Here is a 17,927-nt window from a genome sequence, read left to right as displayed (position 1 = left end):
TGATGGATGGGGGCTGAAGGGAACAGCTTCAGAACTTCGCTCCTCAGCTCTCCGCTGTCCCTCTCCTTTCCCGCCTCCTTGCCCCTCTAAAACCAGGAGAAGCCCAAATTACCCTACGTCACAAGCAACTGAGCCTTTCCCCTGCGCAGTTTTCCTGCCTCCTCTCCCCTTTTCTCTTGGGGCACCGTCTCCCACGATGCGGAAGCAACGTCTTGGGTCCTACTTTGCAGAGGCAAGCGGAAAAGCCAGGCAGGCGTAAAGCTGTGACATTCATTCTCCTGTGGACCTTCGACCCCCCCACCTCTGCGCCCCACAATACCTTTGCCCCAGCCACGCGCGCCCCAGAGAGGCCCTGCCAACTCCTGCGTCTAGATCCCACTTCCCCAGTGCGACGGCCATACCCAAGACATCTGTGCTCCTGCTAACACCACTTCTAGCCTCAGCCTCCGGCAGGCAAAGTCACCACTTATCCACGCCCCCGGCCACGGCCTCGTTGGGAAGCGCTAGAGTTGGAAGAACTCTCGGGGTCCAAGCTGTTGACCCTCCCCCTGGGAGTCGGGGCGTCGGAGCCTGGGGCGCTGCAAAGAATACCAGATTTCCAGGCAGGCACTGGGGAGCTGTTGGCAGCATCCCGGAGCGAAGGCCGGGCCTGGGAGGACAGGGAATGTCCCGCTCCTCTCATTTCTCTCCCCTCCCTGCGGCTGCGAGCCGGGGTGTCTGGGTCTTACTGTCAGCGGCCAGGGGTCCCGGGGTCGGGGGCGCGGCGAGGCCTGGGCGCCTCTTTTCCAACTGAGCCCCGAGCAGGTGCCGACCAGCATTGCCCTCGCCCTCCTTGTCCAGTCATTGCACCAACTTTGCAGGAATATTTGTTAGGGGAACAACGTCAACAAAAAGTTATTAATGTCAAATAATTCTCTCCAGAATCATGTGCTGTGGCACATAAAAGGTCACATAAAAATTCCTTTGACGAAATGAGATTTCTTAACAGAAGAGGGAAAGCGCTCCCAACACTTTCCACATAGACTTGTCCGAACCTTGAAGCCCAGTGATTTACAATGGCTAATTTGTGTTACAAACCCACAAGAAACTTTCTTTTTCCCACTCTACTGCCAAACTCTGTGGCTATATTTTTTGGTGTGTGGCTTTTTTTTTTCTTTTTAAACAACAAACCCAGAGGAAACATTGGTGGAAGGAAAAATATATGACCCCAATAAAAAAGGACGCAGATTCAAATTTACTCCATCGCGAGGTTTCCTATGGCCGTTGTTCGGCACACCGAGAGTTAATCGTACACAATTCATAACAATCAAAATCCTCTCCATATCGCTCAGATGGGGTCCTAATGGTCCTCTGTCTTTCTAAAATCGGTGACAACTACGTCTTTGTGGGGGCATTTATTTCCTTTTTTCTAGATGACAGCTCCCCATTCTAAGAGCAGAGAGCTGTTTGCCGCCAACTACAGACCACTCCAGAGCCCAAGCTCTTCACGCACAAACCGCATATGGAAGTCACCCCCTCCCCAAATCCCAGACAAAGAGCTATAAAAACTCAGAAAGACGTGGAAGGAATAAACTTTAAGATATAGATGCACTTTTACTGGTGTACTAAATAACATTTCAGACATTTTTTTTTTTAAATGAAGTACAACTTAATGTTACCAACAATCAGAATTCTAGGAACAATAAGAGAGGCCAAGGGTTGTTTTCGTGAAATACGGTATTGTTTCTAAAACCTCTAACAGCTAAGCCAAGCAGAGGTGTTATTAAGGTAAAGGAAAGGTACTACAAGATGAAGTTAATTAACTTTTTTTCTTTTAAAGGAGAGAACAAATTTCCTAACTTCCCACCAAACACCAGAGAAATGTGGAAATATTTTGATTGTTTCTTTATCTCTATAACCAAGCAAAGCCCTGAAGAAAACTAAAAAGCCATGTTCTGGCACCCCCCCCCCACCCGCCTCCAGATAAGGGGTCATTAAAATAACACTAGCCCGAATTTTGAAAACGTGGGCCAGTGTTAATTCCAGGATTGGTAGCTGGTCTGCAGGCCCCTGCCACTTTTGCATTGTTTCTTATCCTGAATCAAGTGGTGGGAATAGGTATCAGAAGCCTTGCTTCTCTCCTACCACCATCTCCCCCTGTTAAGAGACTATGCATCATTGCAAAGCAAACTTTCCCAAACAGGGAAACATGTTTATATTAAACTTAGCTGTACATCCCATTTAGTCATATTGTCAAGCTTCATAGTACTTCAAGATGCATCTTTTTCTTTCATTTTAAATAAACACAATCCTGGCCGGTTAGCTCAGTTGGTTAGGGCTTGGTGCTGATAAACACTGTCCCTGTGCCTTACTCATTGAAATATAAAAGCAGACCCAAAGAATCACTTTTACCCTTGACCCTCACTTCACCATCTATCTTTCTTTTTCTGTACAAGCACCGTTCTTTACCCCATTCTTTAACTTGTGTAGAAATTCAATTCTACATAGAACAGAGTTCTATGAACTGATTGAAAAATCAACAAAGACAAATCAGAGACTAGTGATAAAAAGATAATCTCACCTCACTTCCCAGCACTACCCAAGCTGCTTCCATAGTAAAGCAAGTGAGAGGCAAATGAATGCAGCATGTAGACATACATGTGCAGGTACCAATGCACCCCAGTGCCATTTTCCCACCATTGTTGCTATTGCATCTCTTTATTAGTTATTTCTTTTGGAGAAATAAGAAGATGGATGAGTGCTTTTAGAAAAGCCGTTTCACCAGACAATTTTGCCAACCAGTGCCTGGCTTCCACTGGTGGGAGCAGGAGGGGAAGGGGAAGAGAAGAGTGCTTTTGTTGCTGCCATCTGAAATATAAAGGCGGGTACTTCCTGGGAACCGAGAATGTTTAGAAGTGCCAAGCATAATATTATTCGTGGCCATTGCCTCCTTCTGACCTTCACATAACTCTTTCTCGCATGATCATTTCTCCCCCACCTTATATCATGAATTTAAAAAGTGACATATTTTGAGGAAACACAGGAGCTCTTTCAGGATGGCTGTATTCCGCATTATTGTCTTTAGAGGAAGGGTTTGTCATTGTGGCTAACCAACATCTCAGGGACTACTGTCCATAAATTTCTCCTAGTGGCAGTGATGGATTTTTTCACCTTATTGTGTAATATATTCCCCAAACCAGTGTGGAAACTACCCGAGTGGTCTTAGGACCTGAACAGCAAGCATGGGTCAAAACTATAGTGTGCTCTTTTAACATGTGATAGTCTCCAGTCAGTAGCCTCTGTGGCTAAGAACGAAAATGCCTTTTCAAGGTCCACTAAAATGCCCTGCAGAGGGCATATGCTGCTTGTTTTCTGCCTACAGTGGAAGAGGATATTGACCCAGAACTCAAATCTATATGCAGCTTAAACATTTTACCCATCAGCATGTCTGTGGTCACAAAACACTTCTTCTTTCTGTCACTTCTCGTTCAGACTATTGATAAGATCATTTGGCTGAATCTGTGTGGGACCTGTGTAATATTGACTAGGACTTAGAAAAGATGATCAGATGTAATAAGCCCAGAAACTACCTTTCAAAATGGACATTTATACTTAAACCAGTGTTCCAAGGAGGACTTTAAATACAGCAGCAAACTTGTAAACTAACTCAACACTGCTTCAAATTCTCATTAACCTTTAAAAGGATTTTGATAAGTGTAGTGTTCCATCTGAGATTGTCTAAAACAATCTGTTATTAGTACCACAGCTTGAGTGTCCTATACGTTCCATTTTTTTCTTTTCTTATTTTAGAGATCATTTGCCTGATGAGAAATAGACACTATTGTATAAACCATTGCAAAATCCATCTTTTTCTGTAAACCTAACAGGAATAATATATAGAATCTATCTCTAATCATTTGGTAAACACACATACAGTATATTGTCAGGGTTATTCTTTGTTGAAAAATAATTGTTAATTATTAGGAATAATAATCTCCTAAGCCTTGTTTTTCTGAAAATCCCAAATTATGTTAGGCCATGTGGGTAGAGATTAAAGTCCAACTAGTTTCACTGATGTTCTCCAAAACAGCATGATTGGCTGAAGTACAGCTAACCTGGAAAGAAGATGTAGTGATATCTGCATATATTTAAAAGGGATAAACGTCTCTTTGTTGGATCATGAAATGGCAAACGAATTGAAACTCAAACCCGATGACCATTTCAATTTAATGCTACAGGCATAGTTAATGAAAGATTTGGGACTGACAGTTTTTGCAAAGAAAAGTGAATCAGAACAGTAGTCTACATTTTTTAAAAAAAGCCTCTGAAAGTTATAAACATGAAACCTGGCAGTATATGCATAAATTTATTCCAAAACTTTATGAAGTATAAAGGAAGGGAAGTGTTTTACACACAACTCAACTCAGTCTGTTTAAGGTCTAGGGTTTTCCCCCCTTAAAACTTGGCACTATCTTTAAAAATAAAATAAAGATATTTCAATAATTAGAACAAACTATGAAGGTATTGTGCATTTCTGTTTTATGTAGATAATAAAATATTACTTTAACATAAATATATAAGGATCTCTGCGTTTTTATTTTCCCCACAAGCACAACCAAATGTACCAAAACAAAGTATTTTTAAAGAGACTGAAACAAAAAAATTACATCCCATATAGATTTTGCTCACCTACTCATTTAAAGCTACAGAAAAACAGTTTCCAGAACCTTTTTGCTTCAAAAGAAATAAATATACATTGAGGCAGGCCACTTAAAAATGATATGAAAATATTTCCCTGGGTAGCATTAAAAAAAAGAAAAATAGACAAAGAAACATTTAAACTATTTCTGCATTTCAAAAGACAGATATTAAACATATATACATAGTGGTAAGGTTCAGTGGTAACTTTCATCTTAGTAAACCTATAAGAGTCAGAGGAGCTATAGACACATCCCCTGAACTCCAGCTTCTGACCTTACCTACTTGGTAATAAGTATCTGAAAATTCATTTCCTCCCTTTACCATTGGCTATTTGCCCTGCTCAGGATTGCTTCACTAAAGGCCAGTCCCCATACCTCAGGAACAGGCAGTGTGATGCACCCCGAAGCAGCTCCGTGCCCATCTCCTTGTGACATTCATTGGGGGAAATGAAATACAGGCAAATAAATATGCCCATTATAAGTCACCATTTATCTTTCAAAAACATTGAAAAATGAAACAACACAGGTGTTTGAAAAGACAATATAAAGCATATTTCCTAAAATCTTAAAGACTACTGAGTGCAATGCTAATCTGAAGCTGAACCATAATTTTATGGTAGTGAGAATTTAATTTTTTAAAACAAAAAATTTATCTAATACCTAACCAGAAAAAAAGCCCCAAACTCTGATGATTAATAAAAAGTGTTTTCCCTTTTAGCGCCCTTTTGTGCTGATTTTTAAAAAAATTTTAACTGATCACAGTTTAATGGTATTTATTTTTAATACAGTTACAAGTTTTTTCACCTATACTTCCCAGTAGAGTCTTTTGTGTTTGGAGTTAACTGTTTTCCATCAAGAGAAGGTCAAAAATGCACTTAAAACTATTAACAAAGGGGAGAAAGGAAGGATTGAAAATGGCATTTTTTTTCACTTCTTTTGCCTTCTGTAGTGAAAGAGGGGGAAAGAAGCTGTCCAAGTCAAACTGGTATTTTCTGTAATAAATTATGGGAAAGGAGGGTGGGGGACCTTAAGTATGACTTGATAAACAAATGAGCTATCGAAGACAAAACCTGTCTACTGAGTGGAGATAGTCTATGTATGCATGTGGGTACTTATGTGCTAAGAAACACAAGTCTATGCACACACCATTAAGTTCCTGGGTTGTTTTTTTTTTTAATGTTTAATAAAAAGCTGTTAGAGGAATAAAGTTTAACTGCTGTCAGGACAAATAATTCTTCATTATTAAGTTATTAAAACTGAAGGCAGAGAACTGTATAGGGATATCTGAGGATGTATATTTCCCTAGTTCTCTTCAAAGTGTCACTTTCTTTCTGTTGGACAACTCTGGAAATATATTTAACCTCCACATTTCCTCTGAGCTCTTTTACAATGGACCCGCCTGATAAAATGAAGCAATCAGTCACTCACTATCGATTTTTCTTTTTCTCCCCTCCTTAACCTCCCCCAGAAACACTGCCTGAAAATGAAGTTTACTTTGTGTAACAAAAACCAGTGTTTGACTCTTATTTTTATATTTCAAACTGGATTCTTGCCTTGGATAAAGCGGGTAGACCATGCACATTTCCTGAATGCAGAGAATTATTTATTTTGTATGAAGCCAATGGTTTTGCTTTGGTAAGAGGAAAAAATAAGTGTTACACCAATTTAAGGGGGATCTGAAGGTAACCAAAGTTCACAAACAGAACAAGGAGCTCAAAAACATTGGAAATGGAGAGCCGCCAAGAGCTGGCTTCAACTCTCTTCACTGAATAAAGCGAAACAAAACCAAAAACGGCAATTCGAAAATTAACGGTGGGGAGAAAGAGAAAATATGTTCATAAATTTGTTCATGTAAACTTCAATTTTCTTGCAGTGCAAATTTATGTGGTTACATTTTGCCTATATGAAATAACGTGTGTATTTTTTCCTCTTTCCTGATGGGGATCCACATCAAATAAACACAGCAGCATGTGCCAACTCCAAGCATCAGGAAGCTGCGTTTTGTGTTTATCACGGTTTGGTGGATTATTTTTCTTTTTGGTAATTTATTTAGTTTTGCCAGGTATTTATCTCAGTGCTTGCCATCTCTCTCGCTCTCGCTCTCGCTTTCTTTCTGTCTATCACACACTCTCTCCTCACTCTCTCTAGGAGACACTCCACTCCATTGCCTGGGTATTCGCCTGCAAATGTCAAAACACATCATTACACCTGCTACCATTTAAAGGATAGTCCAGTGTCTTAGTTGCTTTCCTTTTTCCTTATTTTTTTTCATTTTAAGGGATGGGGAAATAATAATTAAAAATAAAAGAACAATCAGAAGTTAGAGAGGGAACAAGGGGGCCGGGAAAGGGCCAAGGACCGAAGGGGAGGGGGAGCCCCGCGCTCTGCCCCTCCCCCCTCTCGAGTTCACTGGACGGGCGTCTGCACCCCGTGGTGTGGTGGCGTGTCCCTACTCCCCCCGTACACATCCTCGGCGCCCGGCAGAGTCCCTCCGGGAGGGGTCATCCTTTTCTCTTTCTGTCTCCTGTTACAAAACCAAACTCTCACCACCTCCTTCTCCAGCTGTAAGCTGTCCGCGAGGGAGGTGATCTCCTGGGCCGAGGGCTTGGGGCATTTGAGGAAATGGCTCTCCAGAGCCCCCTTGACGCTCACCTCGATGGAGGTCCTCTTTTTCCGCTTGCGCCCCTGCGCTGCGATCTTGTCTATGCTCGTGGGGCTGCCCGAGGACGAGTCCGCCTCCTCCAACCACTTGTTCAACAAAGGCTTCAGCTTGCACATGTTCTTGAAGCTCAGCTGCAGGGCCTCAAACCTGCAGATGGTGGTCTGCGAGAACACGTTGCCGTACAGGGTGCCCAGCGCCAGCCCCACGTCTGCTTGGGTAAATCCCAGTTTGATCCGCCGCTGCTTGAACTGCTTGGCGAACTGCTCCAGGTCGTCTGAGGTCGGCGTGTCCTCGTCCGAGTGTGGGTCGTGGTGCGCACCTGGGTGGCCAGGCGGGCCCTGCGGGGGCGGCGGCGGCGGCGGCTGCTGGTGCGGGTGCGAGTGAGGATGCGGGTGGTGGTCAGCATGGTGCGGCTCGTCGTGCGCGTCCCGTAGGCCGTGGTGGTGCAGCCCGGCTGGCTGCCCGCCGGCGCCCAGCATGCCGTTCACGGTGAAGCTGGGCTGCGAGTAGAGCAAGCCGCCGTTCGACGCTCCCATGGAGGGCGGGAGGTGCGCTGCCGCCGCGGCGCTCCGCCATGCCCCGGGTCCCGGGTGGTGGTTAGCGGCGTGGTGCACCAGATGCGGCGGCCGCTGCTGCTGCTGCTGCTGCTGCTGTTGCTGCTGCTGCTGCTGCTGTTGCTGCTGCTGCTGCTGGTGCTGCTGCTGCAGGGCGCCCGGCCCGTGCAGCTCGTCGCCGCGGCCGCCCTGCTGCACCACCACCGAGGGCTTGATGTCCGGCTGGCCCAAGGGGCTGGTGGACCACGGGGAGCCGTCGCCGCCTCCCCCGCCCCCGCCGCCGCCCCCGCCGCCACCACCGCCTCCCCCGCCGCCGCCGCCGTGGGACAGAGCGGTGATCCACTGGTGAGCGTGGCTGAGCGGGTGCCCGTTGCTCTGCAGCGCGCCGTAGTCGCTCTGCACCAGGCTTTGCGCTTCGCGGTAGCCCCCCGCGCCCTGCTGCATGCCGCCGGGCGGCTCGGCGTGCACGATGGAGGCGCTGGAGGTGAGCAGGCTGTAGTGGTTAGACGCTGCGGTCGCCATGACTCTCGGAGCCGGACTGAGCGCTCCGGTTAAAGGAGCCGCGCATTTGACAGTTACTTTTTCGCCTCGGGCTCCCTTCCTCTCTCGCTCTTTCTCTCTCCTCCCTCTCTCCCCCAGCGGGCAGCTCAGACGCCCGCTCCGACGCCTTCTGTTGCTGCTCCTGCTATTACTGCTGCTGCTGCTGCCGCCGCCTCCCGCCCGCCCTCGCTCTCTTTCTCCTCCTCTCCCTCCTTCTCGCTCTCGCTCACTCTCTGACTCGCTCGGCGCTCCCCCCTCTCCCTGCTCTCTCCAGCTCTCTCCCGCTCTCTTGGCAGCGCCGGCTCGCAGCGGCACGCGCCTGGGCCCCGCCCCCTCCGCCCCCTCCCATTGGCTCCGCGCCCTTTGATTTACGTGGATACCGCTAGCAACCTCCCAGGCCGGAGCCACTGATTGGCGCAGAGCTGCCCCTTCCCCCTCCCCGGGCCTCAGAGTCCTCCTCGCCCTCCTCCCGGTCTCCCCCGGTCTCCCGATTCAGATTCTCTCACTTCTCAGCCCCCCTTTCTTCCTCACCCAGGGCCTCCTCCGCCCCCTCTCCGATCGGCCCCGCCCCCCATCTGTCTCCCAGGCTGAGAAGCCGGGCAGGGGGGCGGTCCTGGCGCTCTTATCGACCACAACCACTTGGAAGACTTGGATGGGGAGGGGGGGGTCTACTTTCTCTTCCCAATAGGGCTTTGTGGTGGGGCGGGAGGAGAGGGAGGGAGGAACAGAAAGGCTGGATCGCACCAAGCCAGCGGGAGTCCGATTTTTATTCACCTAGGGACACACACACGCACCAGCGTCTCTTAAACCTAGAGCCAGGAGCCACACTTGTTCCCCTGTTCAAGTCTCCTTTCACCCCACGGTTAGAATTTCAGTGCACAAGTGCCTCTTGCTCCAGGGTGTGTGGACGTCTTTGCTGCGAATAAAGGTTTTCTTCTCCTCTACCCCGCGGCTAGCTCAGGCTCTCTTGCTTTTAGGTTCCAGGCCCAACTGTCTCCCAGCCCCTCGGCGAAAGAACCCCGAGAGAGGCAGGCTCAGCCGGCGCCGCGGCCAGTGAGAGACTCCCATCAAGGCTCAGGGAGTTGCCTGCTCTGACAGCGCAGCGGTCTGAACTGAAAACAAAACAAAACTCTAAAAGTCCCTCTGTCAGATTCACACTCGGGCGCTCGCACAGTTTTTGCTTTAGAAAACTAGAAGCCTGCGTGGGCAGACCTTCGCCTTGTGCGAGGCTGCGGGAGTGCTGGCAAGGGGTGTGCGGCCTCCGAGTGCGGCGGAGTCGCGAAGGGGAAGGGAAAGCGCGGTGAGGACGCTGCGTGCGCGTTTCCCCGCGCTCCTGCCGCTTGTCGGTGCAACTTCTCGGTTAGCCGCTTCGGAAGGGAGGAAGGGTATGTGAAAGCAAACGGGCTGATGCCGGGAACCTAACTAATCAGTAACTTCTTCAGGAGCTAACTGGTGGAGTTAGTCTAACTCTCAGACGCTCCCTGGCCACGCTCCCTGCTCAGCCTTCAGCGGCGAACTGCAGAGAAAGAACGCGGGACAGTGCACCCGCGGCGCCGCTCTACGGACAGCAGGTGCTTGCTGCCAGTTTCGGAGCTCGCAAGTCCGGTAGCAAGAACCAGGTCACGGACGCAGGCTGGAGCGGTGTGACAACCACACAGGGCCGGGTGTGCGTGGCTTGTACTGCAAAGCGAATCAAAAGTTACTGCTGGGAAGGAAAACACCTCAGGAAACGTGAATCGCATCCCCACTTCTCACCCCTGGCCCTGTGGATTGTGGCTCTAGCGCCGGCTCTGCTGGCGGTCGTGGGCTTGCGAAGGGAAGCCAAACGAACGCTCGGAGGGAGCATTTTGGGGCCTCTGAGCATCTTAATCTAGACAGCAGACTGGAGCGGGCCAGAAAATTCATCATGACTAACAAGGAGCGGTGCTCTTTGGGGAGTGGCTGAGCTGTTTATAAATCACCACGTTGAGCACCCGCCTGGGCAAGGCGCTTTGGCTGAGAATTTCCACGTGTCCTGTGTTTATGAGCGTGTGTGTGGGAGAGAGAGAAATGGTTAGGGGAGGAGCGAGCCCACAGGCCGCCAGCAGGACGGACCTGCACCCCCCACGCGCGCACCCGCGCGGCGAGGCGAGGACACACACAGCGTGGTGCTCGGTCGCAGCGCAAGCGCGGAGCCACTCTGGCCGCGCGCCTGGGGGCTGTTAGGAATGCAGTAACTTTGCCCAGCTAAGAAAAAATTAAAAAGTCCGAGCCTCCGAGGGCGCAGGCTCGGTGGCTGGTGCTCGCAGCATCTTAACAGCGAGTGAAGGGGCTGGATGGCGGGCAGGACTACCTGCTTCCAGCTTGGGCCTCTCGTCCCGCGCGCAGGGCGTCTGGTTCTCGCCCGGCTATGGGGAGCGCACAGGCTGCTTGCGGGCCGAGTCTTCTTATGTCCAGTTGAGCCTTTCTTTTCCCCGACCCAGGAGCTCAGAGCTCCCGAGGTTACAAGAATCCAGCCCCAGGGAAGGGCCGCTGCGCCCGGGTGCTAAGCAGCTCGTCCTTTTCCCCACCTTTCTGGGGCAGGTGTCTGTTTTTCTCTGGATCAATTTCATATTTCTCGAGGGACAAGGCCTTCTGCAGCCCATAGGGTGATACACTCAAGGGAAGAATGAAGTTTCCAGACGCATCTCTGAGGGAACCGAGGCGGCTTGGCTCTGAGTCAATTTAAAAGTCCCTCCTCCTCGTGTCCTTATTCTCCCACCTTCCCCCATCCCCCCGCCCCCCGCCTGCCTCCGGCATAGGGCGCTAGTGTAGGGGGACAAGAATAGGTTGCGCATGTACATCAAAACTTCCTTTCTGCGATAGGACTTCTCTGACGATTAAGGCTGCGAGAGTCTTCCTACGTTGATGTCCCAGATCTCTACTCCACCCTTTACCCCGGCATCATTTTGCTGGCGGGCGAAGGGACGGAAACTTTTCCAACAGGGTGAGCCTGGGTAGTTCTACCGAGTTTCCTATGTTCAGTAAATCCCTGGGAGTACACAAAACAATACCCTACCCGGAGCCTCAGCCTCTGCACCCCAGCCCCACCCCCAGAACAGGGCCAATTGCCCGCGGCAGGGCTGGGCGCTCTCCGTGGCTGAGTACCACCTCCCCACAAGCTACCACCGCCTCCCCGCCGGTCGCCGGGGGCCCGGTTGGCGCGAACGCAGAATCCCGAGCAGCTTGGGCTTCCCTGTCTGCCTCCCAGAGCGAATTCTCCTTGGGGCTTCTGGAACCTGGGTTCTTGAAGGTTTTGTCCTCTGCACCCGTTCCTCCCCGCTCCCGTGGTTGCGGGCGCCTTTCTTTGTGCTGACCCGGTCAGGACAGAGTCTGCGTGTCTGCCTGCCATTCTCCGCCCGCATAAAAGCAAGTTGAAGGTGTCTCGGGCAGACACCTCCAGGTTTTGATTCAGCTCATTCCCTTTCACTGTTCAAAGCAGCTGTTCAAATACAGAGGCTGCTACGTTGACGTGGAGAGGATTTCAAACAACCCTAAAATGCTTTGAACTGACAAGGTGTCTTGATATCTCCCTCACTTCAGCACAGCTCCTTGAGATCACTAGAGGACAATGGCTGAGCAGACGGTTGGAGCGGGCCTCGCCGCCCCTGGCGCTGACTGCCAGGTCCCCTGTGCCCCTTCCACAAGGGCATGCTGGAGGCATCCTGTGAAGAGGTCCTGGCGCCAGCGCCAGCCCAGCTTCTTCTGCGTCTGGAGGAACCTCTACTCAATCGATATCCTGAGCTACAGTGGTTCCCAGGCTTTTTGGTACCAGGGACCGGTTTCATGGAAGACAATTTTTCCACTGACCGGGTGGGGGTGGTGGGCGGAGCTCAGGCGGTGATGCGAGACCCAGTTCCCAACAGGCCACTGATCGGTATGGGACAGAGGCCTGGTGTTGGAGACCGTAGCTGAGCTCCACTGGTATAAAGAAGTGGTGCGGACTGCCTCCTGCTGGGGTGTGCTGCGTGGAGGGGGAAACAACTCAGGGTATCCCAGCAAGCTACACCAAAGAGACGCCCTTGTTATCTCGCACACTTTTCACACCCTTCAAGATAGTGAGCCAGGCCTGGGTCTTAGCAGCCCCAGGTATCTTGACCCACCCCCCCTAAATCTTCACTTGAGTAACAGTTATGGGATCCGTCCACGCACTGTAACTTGAACTCTCATTTATTAACTCGTTCATCTAGTAAATACACTGAAACTACATGTAAAATATCATTTATGTATTTCTATACACTAGGAATTGGTAGAAACCCCACCATAACCACGCCTATACATTGAGAAAGAAGAACACAGTTATTAAAACACAGGTGAGATGACATTCATTCGATAGATATTAATATTGTTCGTATTTATCTAGTCCCAGAATAATAGAAATCAGGAAACAATAGAAAAGCAAAAAAAAAAAAAAATCATTAGGAGGTGGTCATTGGGGCAGTGGAGGTGGCAACCAGTTTACACTTAGGTAAAACTGCCCACTGATGTTTCTTTTTTACTGTATCCACCTTGAGGGAGAATGTTTGAATCTCCCTCCTCCCCCCTCCTTTTTTAAAGCCTTGTCAGAGTTGTTCATTCCTTCCTGTGGTTTCTGCTCCCCTGCTGGACCCCAGCAGCTGTTTGATTTAGCAGAGACCCCCTCCCAACGTCTGAATGGAACTTCTTTACTAAGGGCCTACAGAATGTCAAAACTGAGGCTCCAACTTCAGAGCTAGAGCTTTATATAGCCAATCTACACAAAGAGGCAGCTGGCTGCTTTAATGAAAACTGCCTTACAGCTTCCAGAACTGCAGTCTTGGGGAATTCATTTATAAGGAGCACATAAAATGCACTTTCAGGTTTCCAGTTCTTGGGAGAGACACGATAAACATTTACCTAAAAACAAAGAAACAGAAATTAATATCTTTAACTATGGAACAGCACATTGTCTCCTGAATAAAAAAAACTGTATAAATTTATATGTTACTATCTATACCTACATTTTGCAAGTTCCTACATGTGCATCTGTCCTCAAGTCATAAAAGGTCTTGAAAAAGGAAAAGTTTACTGAAAGTTGAAACTCCCTTACTTCATAGGCTTGGCAACTCTGTTTGTCCATGCCTCCCTTACAAACAATTCTATTTTATCTTCACTACTGTGTAAACCAGTAAAATGTTGTGTTCTAAGTTCAGTATTTGAAATGAAATTATTTGAATCTATGGATATTAATGTCCCTTTTTCTTTAAGTTACAAATCTATCATTAAATATCATGCCCCCTTTGTAGTCCACAAGTGAATATTTTATAGACAGACATAGCTTAAAGACTTCTAACACTATGTCACCCAGGCAGTCTAGCTGTTTCAGGGATTACTCTGAGTAACTTATCAAAGGAAGCCTGCTAAATTTGAGGTGTTGAATATAAGGCCTTAAGAGGGAGAAAGTATGAAGGACACATTCCATCAGCGCATAAGGTAAATTTATTTAGAGGAATTAATATAGCTTGTTTATATTGACATCTTAGAAAGAGAACAGGAAGCAATTGGTGGCTCCTAGTTCTTCTACAATTTCATTTTCAAGGTGCTAACAGTCAAATTATTTCCTAACAATGGAGCCTAATGGTATGTTTTTTTCTCCCCCTCTCCTTAAAGCAGGTGGATGGCTAGCCACCAGGAGAGGATGACAACTCTTTGATGAATTAAACTGATTTTTAACAGAAACCTCTTTAGCTCTAAAGCATTTGGAAATGTACTGAGATGAAGCTCTTGCCGCAGCCCCTTGCCTCTCTTATCTTCTGGAGCAATCTGAGAAGTGGAAGGCGAGCCTAGGAGCGAGTGTACCAGTACACACCTGCGCACAGGCGCGGGGGTGGGCATGTTCGGTTCACTGAAGCCATTTCCAAGGGCTGGGGCTGGGTCTCTATCTCTGGGAGAAACAGGCTGTATTTGGTTGAAGTTCTCTTATTCTGTCTGCACAGAGCACAAATGCAAATCCTTTCTGAAGTGTACAAGTACCCTTAACAATTGTGTCGTTAGCGTCCGGGGGGACCGCAGCCAGCGGGAGGAGGTGTGGTTCACGGAGAAATGTGTTTCCGGAGTGCAGTTAACCATAGCCCTAAGAGCTGTGGCCCGGGACCTTCTGCCAGGTCTCTGAGTTTCCAATCTCATTCAGGGCACCTTTGGGCATTATAAAGTTAGGGATGACTGTATTTTTAAGACGGGTTTTCAGAATATGGGTCCTGGGAACGTAGAGGGTTGGTTATTGGCCAGAAGAAGATGCAGAAAGAGGAATCCTTAGGCAGACTGAAGCAGTGAGATCCCCTCGCTCCTCTTGTATTTTCTGAGAGTTTTCGATGGTAATCTAGGGCAGCCGGGTCCTAGCATTAAATGCAAAATAGCAAAACAGAACACGGCCAAGTCACAGGCCTGATCATATTAACGCCCTAGGTCAGAGGGAGAGAATAATGAATAGGCGCCGAGCTCAGTTCGTGGAAGGGAACTTAATTAACCTTGGGAGAGTGAAAGAAAGTTGGAGATCATGCCTAGGACTTCGGTCTAGGGCGCTTATATTTACGTGTGTGTATATGTGTGTGTGTGTATTTTGAGTGGGGGAGAGGTGTAGTCTGCATTATGCATTATTCTGATTTTTTTTTAACCCTGAAAAAAGCTGGAGTTTGTACTCCTCAGGGCCATCCAAAGACCCACACTATCCTACAGAAAACGCCGCTGCGGGAGCCCGCCCCCCAACCCCCAAGCTTGGCAGGGAGGTCCTGTGTCCCAGCCTCGGCCAGCGTGGGGGATCAGCCGGGCTTGGGAGCACGGCTGGCTGTGGTGTCCCGGCGCCCTGCCTGACCTCGCGAGGAACTGCCAGGGAAGGGATAGGGATGGGGGGGCGTTCATGGCCGCAGAGCGCCCAGGCAGGTCCTGGCGGCGATCCGGGGGAGGAAGACCAGGGCGAGAAGCAGGAGGCCGGGCCATTGTCCAGGGAGGGCGCATTTTTTTCCGGATGCTGCTGGTTGCTATAGAGAGGAGGGAAATCCAAACAGAAGGGCTCAGTTCGCCTCCCTCGGGCCTGGGAGCAGCGCTCCCTCCTCTCAACCAAAATAAAAGTGCCGCCCGGAGCCTGGCACCCCTTCCCTGAGAGCTGACTGAAGGCTGGAGAAGAAGGGCCCTGAGGACCCAGAGGGGGTGTCCCGCCCAGCAGGGAACGTCCAGGCAGGTTATTGCTAGTGCGGGCGGAGTGCACCAGCCACAACACACAGACTCTCTCTCCCTCCCCCCTCTCTCCTACATCTCCCCTCCACTCTATTCCTGCCCCTATTTTAAGGAAAATCCCACAACTTTCTCAAACTCATGAGACTTTCCTGGTGGGCGAAACTGCCTCTCCGCCGGGCTGATGGCAGCGATTCCGCATTGAGGGTGCGGTCTGAGGAGAGGGACCCGCGCGCGGCGCGGACAGTGTACACAGCAGGAGCGACAATGCCAGTCACCGAATGGCCTGTTATAAGAGACTTAACATCACTAAAAGGAAAACTTTGCTAGAAAGAAATGTAGATGCAAAATTTCTCACATTTAAGAGAGACTCTTATTTTGCAGTAGGGTTTTTTTTTTTTTAATGTCTTGCTATTCAACTTTGAAAACTGTGTGAAGGGAAGGTTACAATGAAGCCTTTTTACGGCTTATAATTTCTCCAACAGTATAGCGCAGAATAGTGAGGAGGAAAACAGCAATATTTAGTTAATTGTGAGCTGTTAACTTCAGAAAATTTTGAGCTCGTGCTTTTAAAAAGAGGGAATGTACTTTACTTTAGGTCAGATAAAGAGTTAAGGTTTTATTTGTGGGGACAAGTTATCTACACCAGAAGGAAGTGGGTAGTAGGAACTTTAAAAATTAATTCTCTCTTACTCTCCTGTGACTTTTAGTCTCTCTCTCTCTCTCCTCTTTGTTTACCTCTTTCTGTCTCTGTTTCTTGCCTAGAAGCTTCATGAAAACTGGAAAGAAAAACTTTTATTTGACCCTGGGAAGCCATTAGAAAGGCATAGTCAAAGCATTTCTCAACCTCCTCCATTTAAAATATGTCTTTTCCTTTCCCATGACAAGTACTTTTTCTTAAAAAAAGTTCACACAACTTTGTAAGAAGTCCCTTAATTCATAATGATATTCGCATTTTAAATAATGCTTGAAAGAAATCATGTTAATGAAGAGAACATTTGCAGTAATTTGGTGATAATTATCAGAATCACCACATATTCGCAGAGGCTTGAACAATACGTGTTCAGAGAAAAGCAAAACACATTATTTTAATAGTCTGATATGCAAACTATGGACCGTTCAATTACGTGGCTTAATAATGCATACATGATGTGATCTTGTTATTGGAATGGGTAGATTTGCGGTGAGTCACTCCTAAGACCAAGAGTGCTCTCACATCCAGTAAAATCCATTGCCATGGATCACGGGCCCCTGCCAAACTGCATTTAAGAGAATAAAAATTAATGACTGAGAATTTGAGCGTTAAATTAACATTAATTATATGACCTGCATGCTGGAAAGATTAAATTTCTTACGCCCTAATTAGATAACGTCTCCTCATACATCAAACAATTTCTATTTTCATTTCCAGGTTTCAGGAATACAATGCAAAGTGCTGAGAGGCAGTAGTTGAGGGTTTTCCTTATCTGAGGTCAGAGTTTGGGGGTGTCCAGCCACCATCGTCACTGCTTTCCTTTCTTTCTTTCCTTGGCTGTGTCAAAATCGGAGGTCATATATTATAGGGAATTAAGCTCATTTCTCCACCTTGCACTAACAGTGGTAGTTGGAGAGCAGAGAACTTGGTAGGCTGTCCCCAGTTAGACCTGGAGCATCAGAGGGACCCTTTGCCGCTCCCCCAACAAAACTGGGCCACCAGTCAGTGTCTCAGGCCAGGAAAACTAAGCGGCAAGATACCTGAAGGAACGCCGGTCAAAACGCACCCGGACTCTTTTACAGTAGAAACGTCTAAGCTCGAAGTGCAAGGTCACAATCTGATCCAAAATGTTGTCGTTGGAACAGAGAAATGATTTTCTTGGGGAGGAGGAGATACACCATCAAAAGCCAAGGCAACAGAACTCATTTCCTTTATAAAGAGGTTTACAAGAGGTTTGTCAGCCATTTCCCCAGCAGTGCCCTGACATTTCGAAATCTCACACCATGCGGGCCACAGGCGGTCACGCCGGCGCGTCTGGCTCAGCCTCTGCCTGACCCTGTCTGGGGTGAACACAGGGCGGCCATCCGCCACCGAGTGAGGAGCCGGAGACGTTGGGGGAGGAGACGTCTCCCTCTTTTGAAAAACCTGTTGCTAATGGGGAAGGAGCAGGGAAAGGGCAGGATTAGGGGGAGCATTACCTCCTCCCCGCAGGACAGATGGTCGGTGATGGAACGTTCCTGGTTTCTATGTAGCGACTTGGGGGTTCCAGGGCTCCAAAGAAAGCTACCAAGTTGATTTGGATTGGAAACAAC

The 17,927-nt window shown here is 48.4% G+C and overlaps 1 protein-coding gene across 2 annotated transcripts; it reads right to left on the bottom strand.

Moving 5' to 3' along the window:
• Positions 1–3,826: 3,826 nt before the first annotated feature.
• On the bottom strand, positions 3,827–8,691 carry POU3F2 (POU class 3 homeobox 2). 2 transcript variants are annotated; one of them, XM_012661874.1, is made up of 2 exons: positions 8,216–8,691; positions 3,827–8,158 (listed from the first exon to the last, which is right to left on the bottom strand). In XM_012661874.1, exons 1-2 carry the CDS (start codon positions 8,415–8,417, stop codon positions 7,086–7,088), a joined length of 1,275 nt encoding a protein of 424 aa, XP_012517328.1. In that variant the 5' UTR covers positions 8,418–8,691; the 3' UTR covers positions 3,827–7,085. The 2 variants fall into 2 exon arrangements, with proteins under 2 accessions (XP_012517328.1, XP_012517326.1); XM_012661872.1 differs by having other exon boundaries at positions 3,827–8,691.
• Positions 8,692–17,927: the final 9,236 nt, after the last annotated feature.

This window comes from Propithecus coquereli, unplaced genomic scaffold (genome assembly GCF_000956105.1).
Source record: "Propithecus coquereli isolate 6110/MARCELLA unplaced genomic scaffold, Pcoq_1.0 Scaffold74, whole genome shotgun sequence".
NCBI lineage: Eukaryota > Metazoa > Chordata > Mammalia > Primates > Indriidae > Propithecus > Propithecus coquereli.
The sequence above is the reverse complement of the archived record's forward strand: the minus strand, read 5'-3'. Positions and strand labels throughout refer to the sequence as shown.

Bases quoted from the DNA above. Each gene is read 5' to 3' on its own strand.
- POU3F2 (XM_012661872.1), bottom strand. From the start codon at position 8,417: ATGGCGACCGCAGCGTCTAACCACTACAGCCTGCTCACCTCCAGCGCC.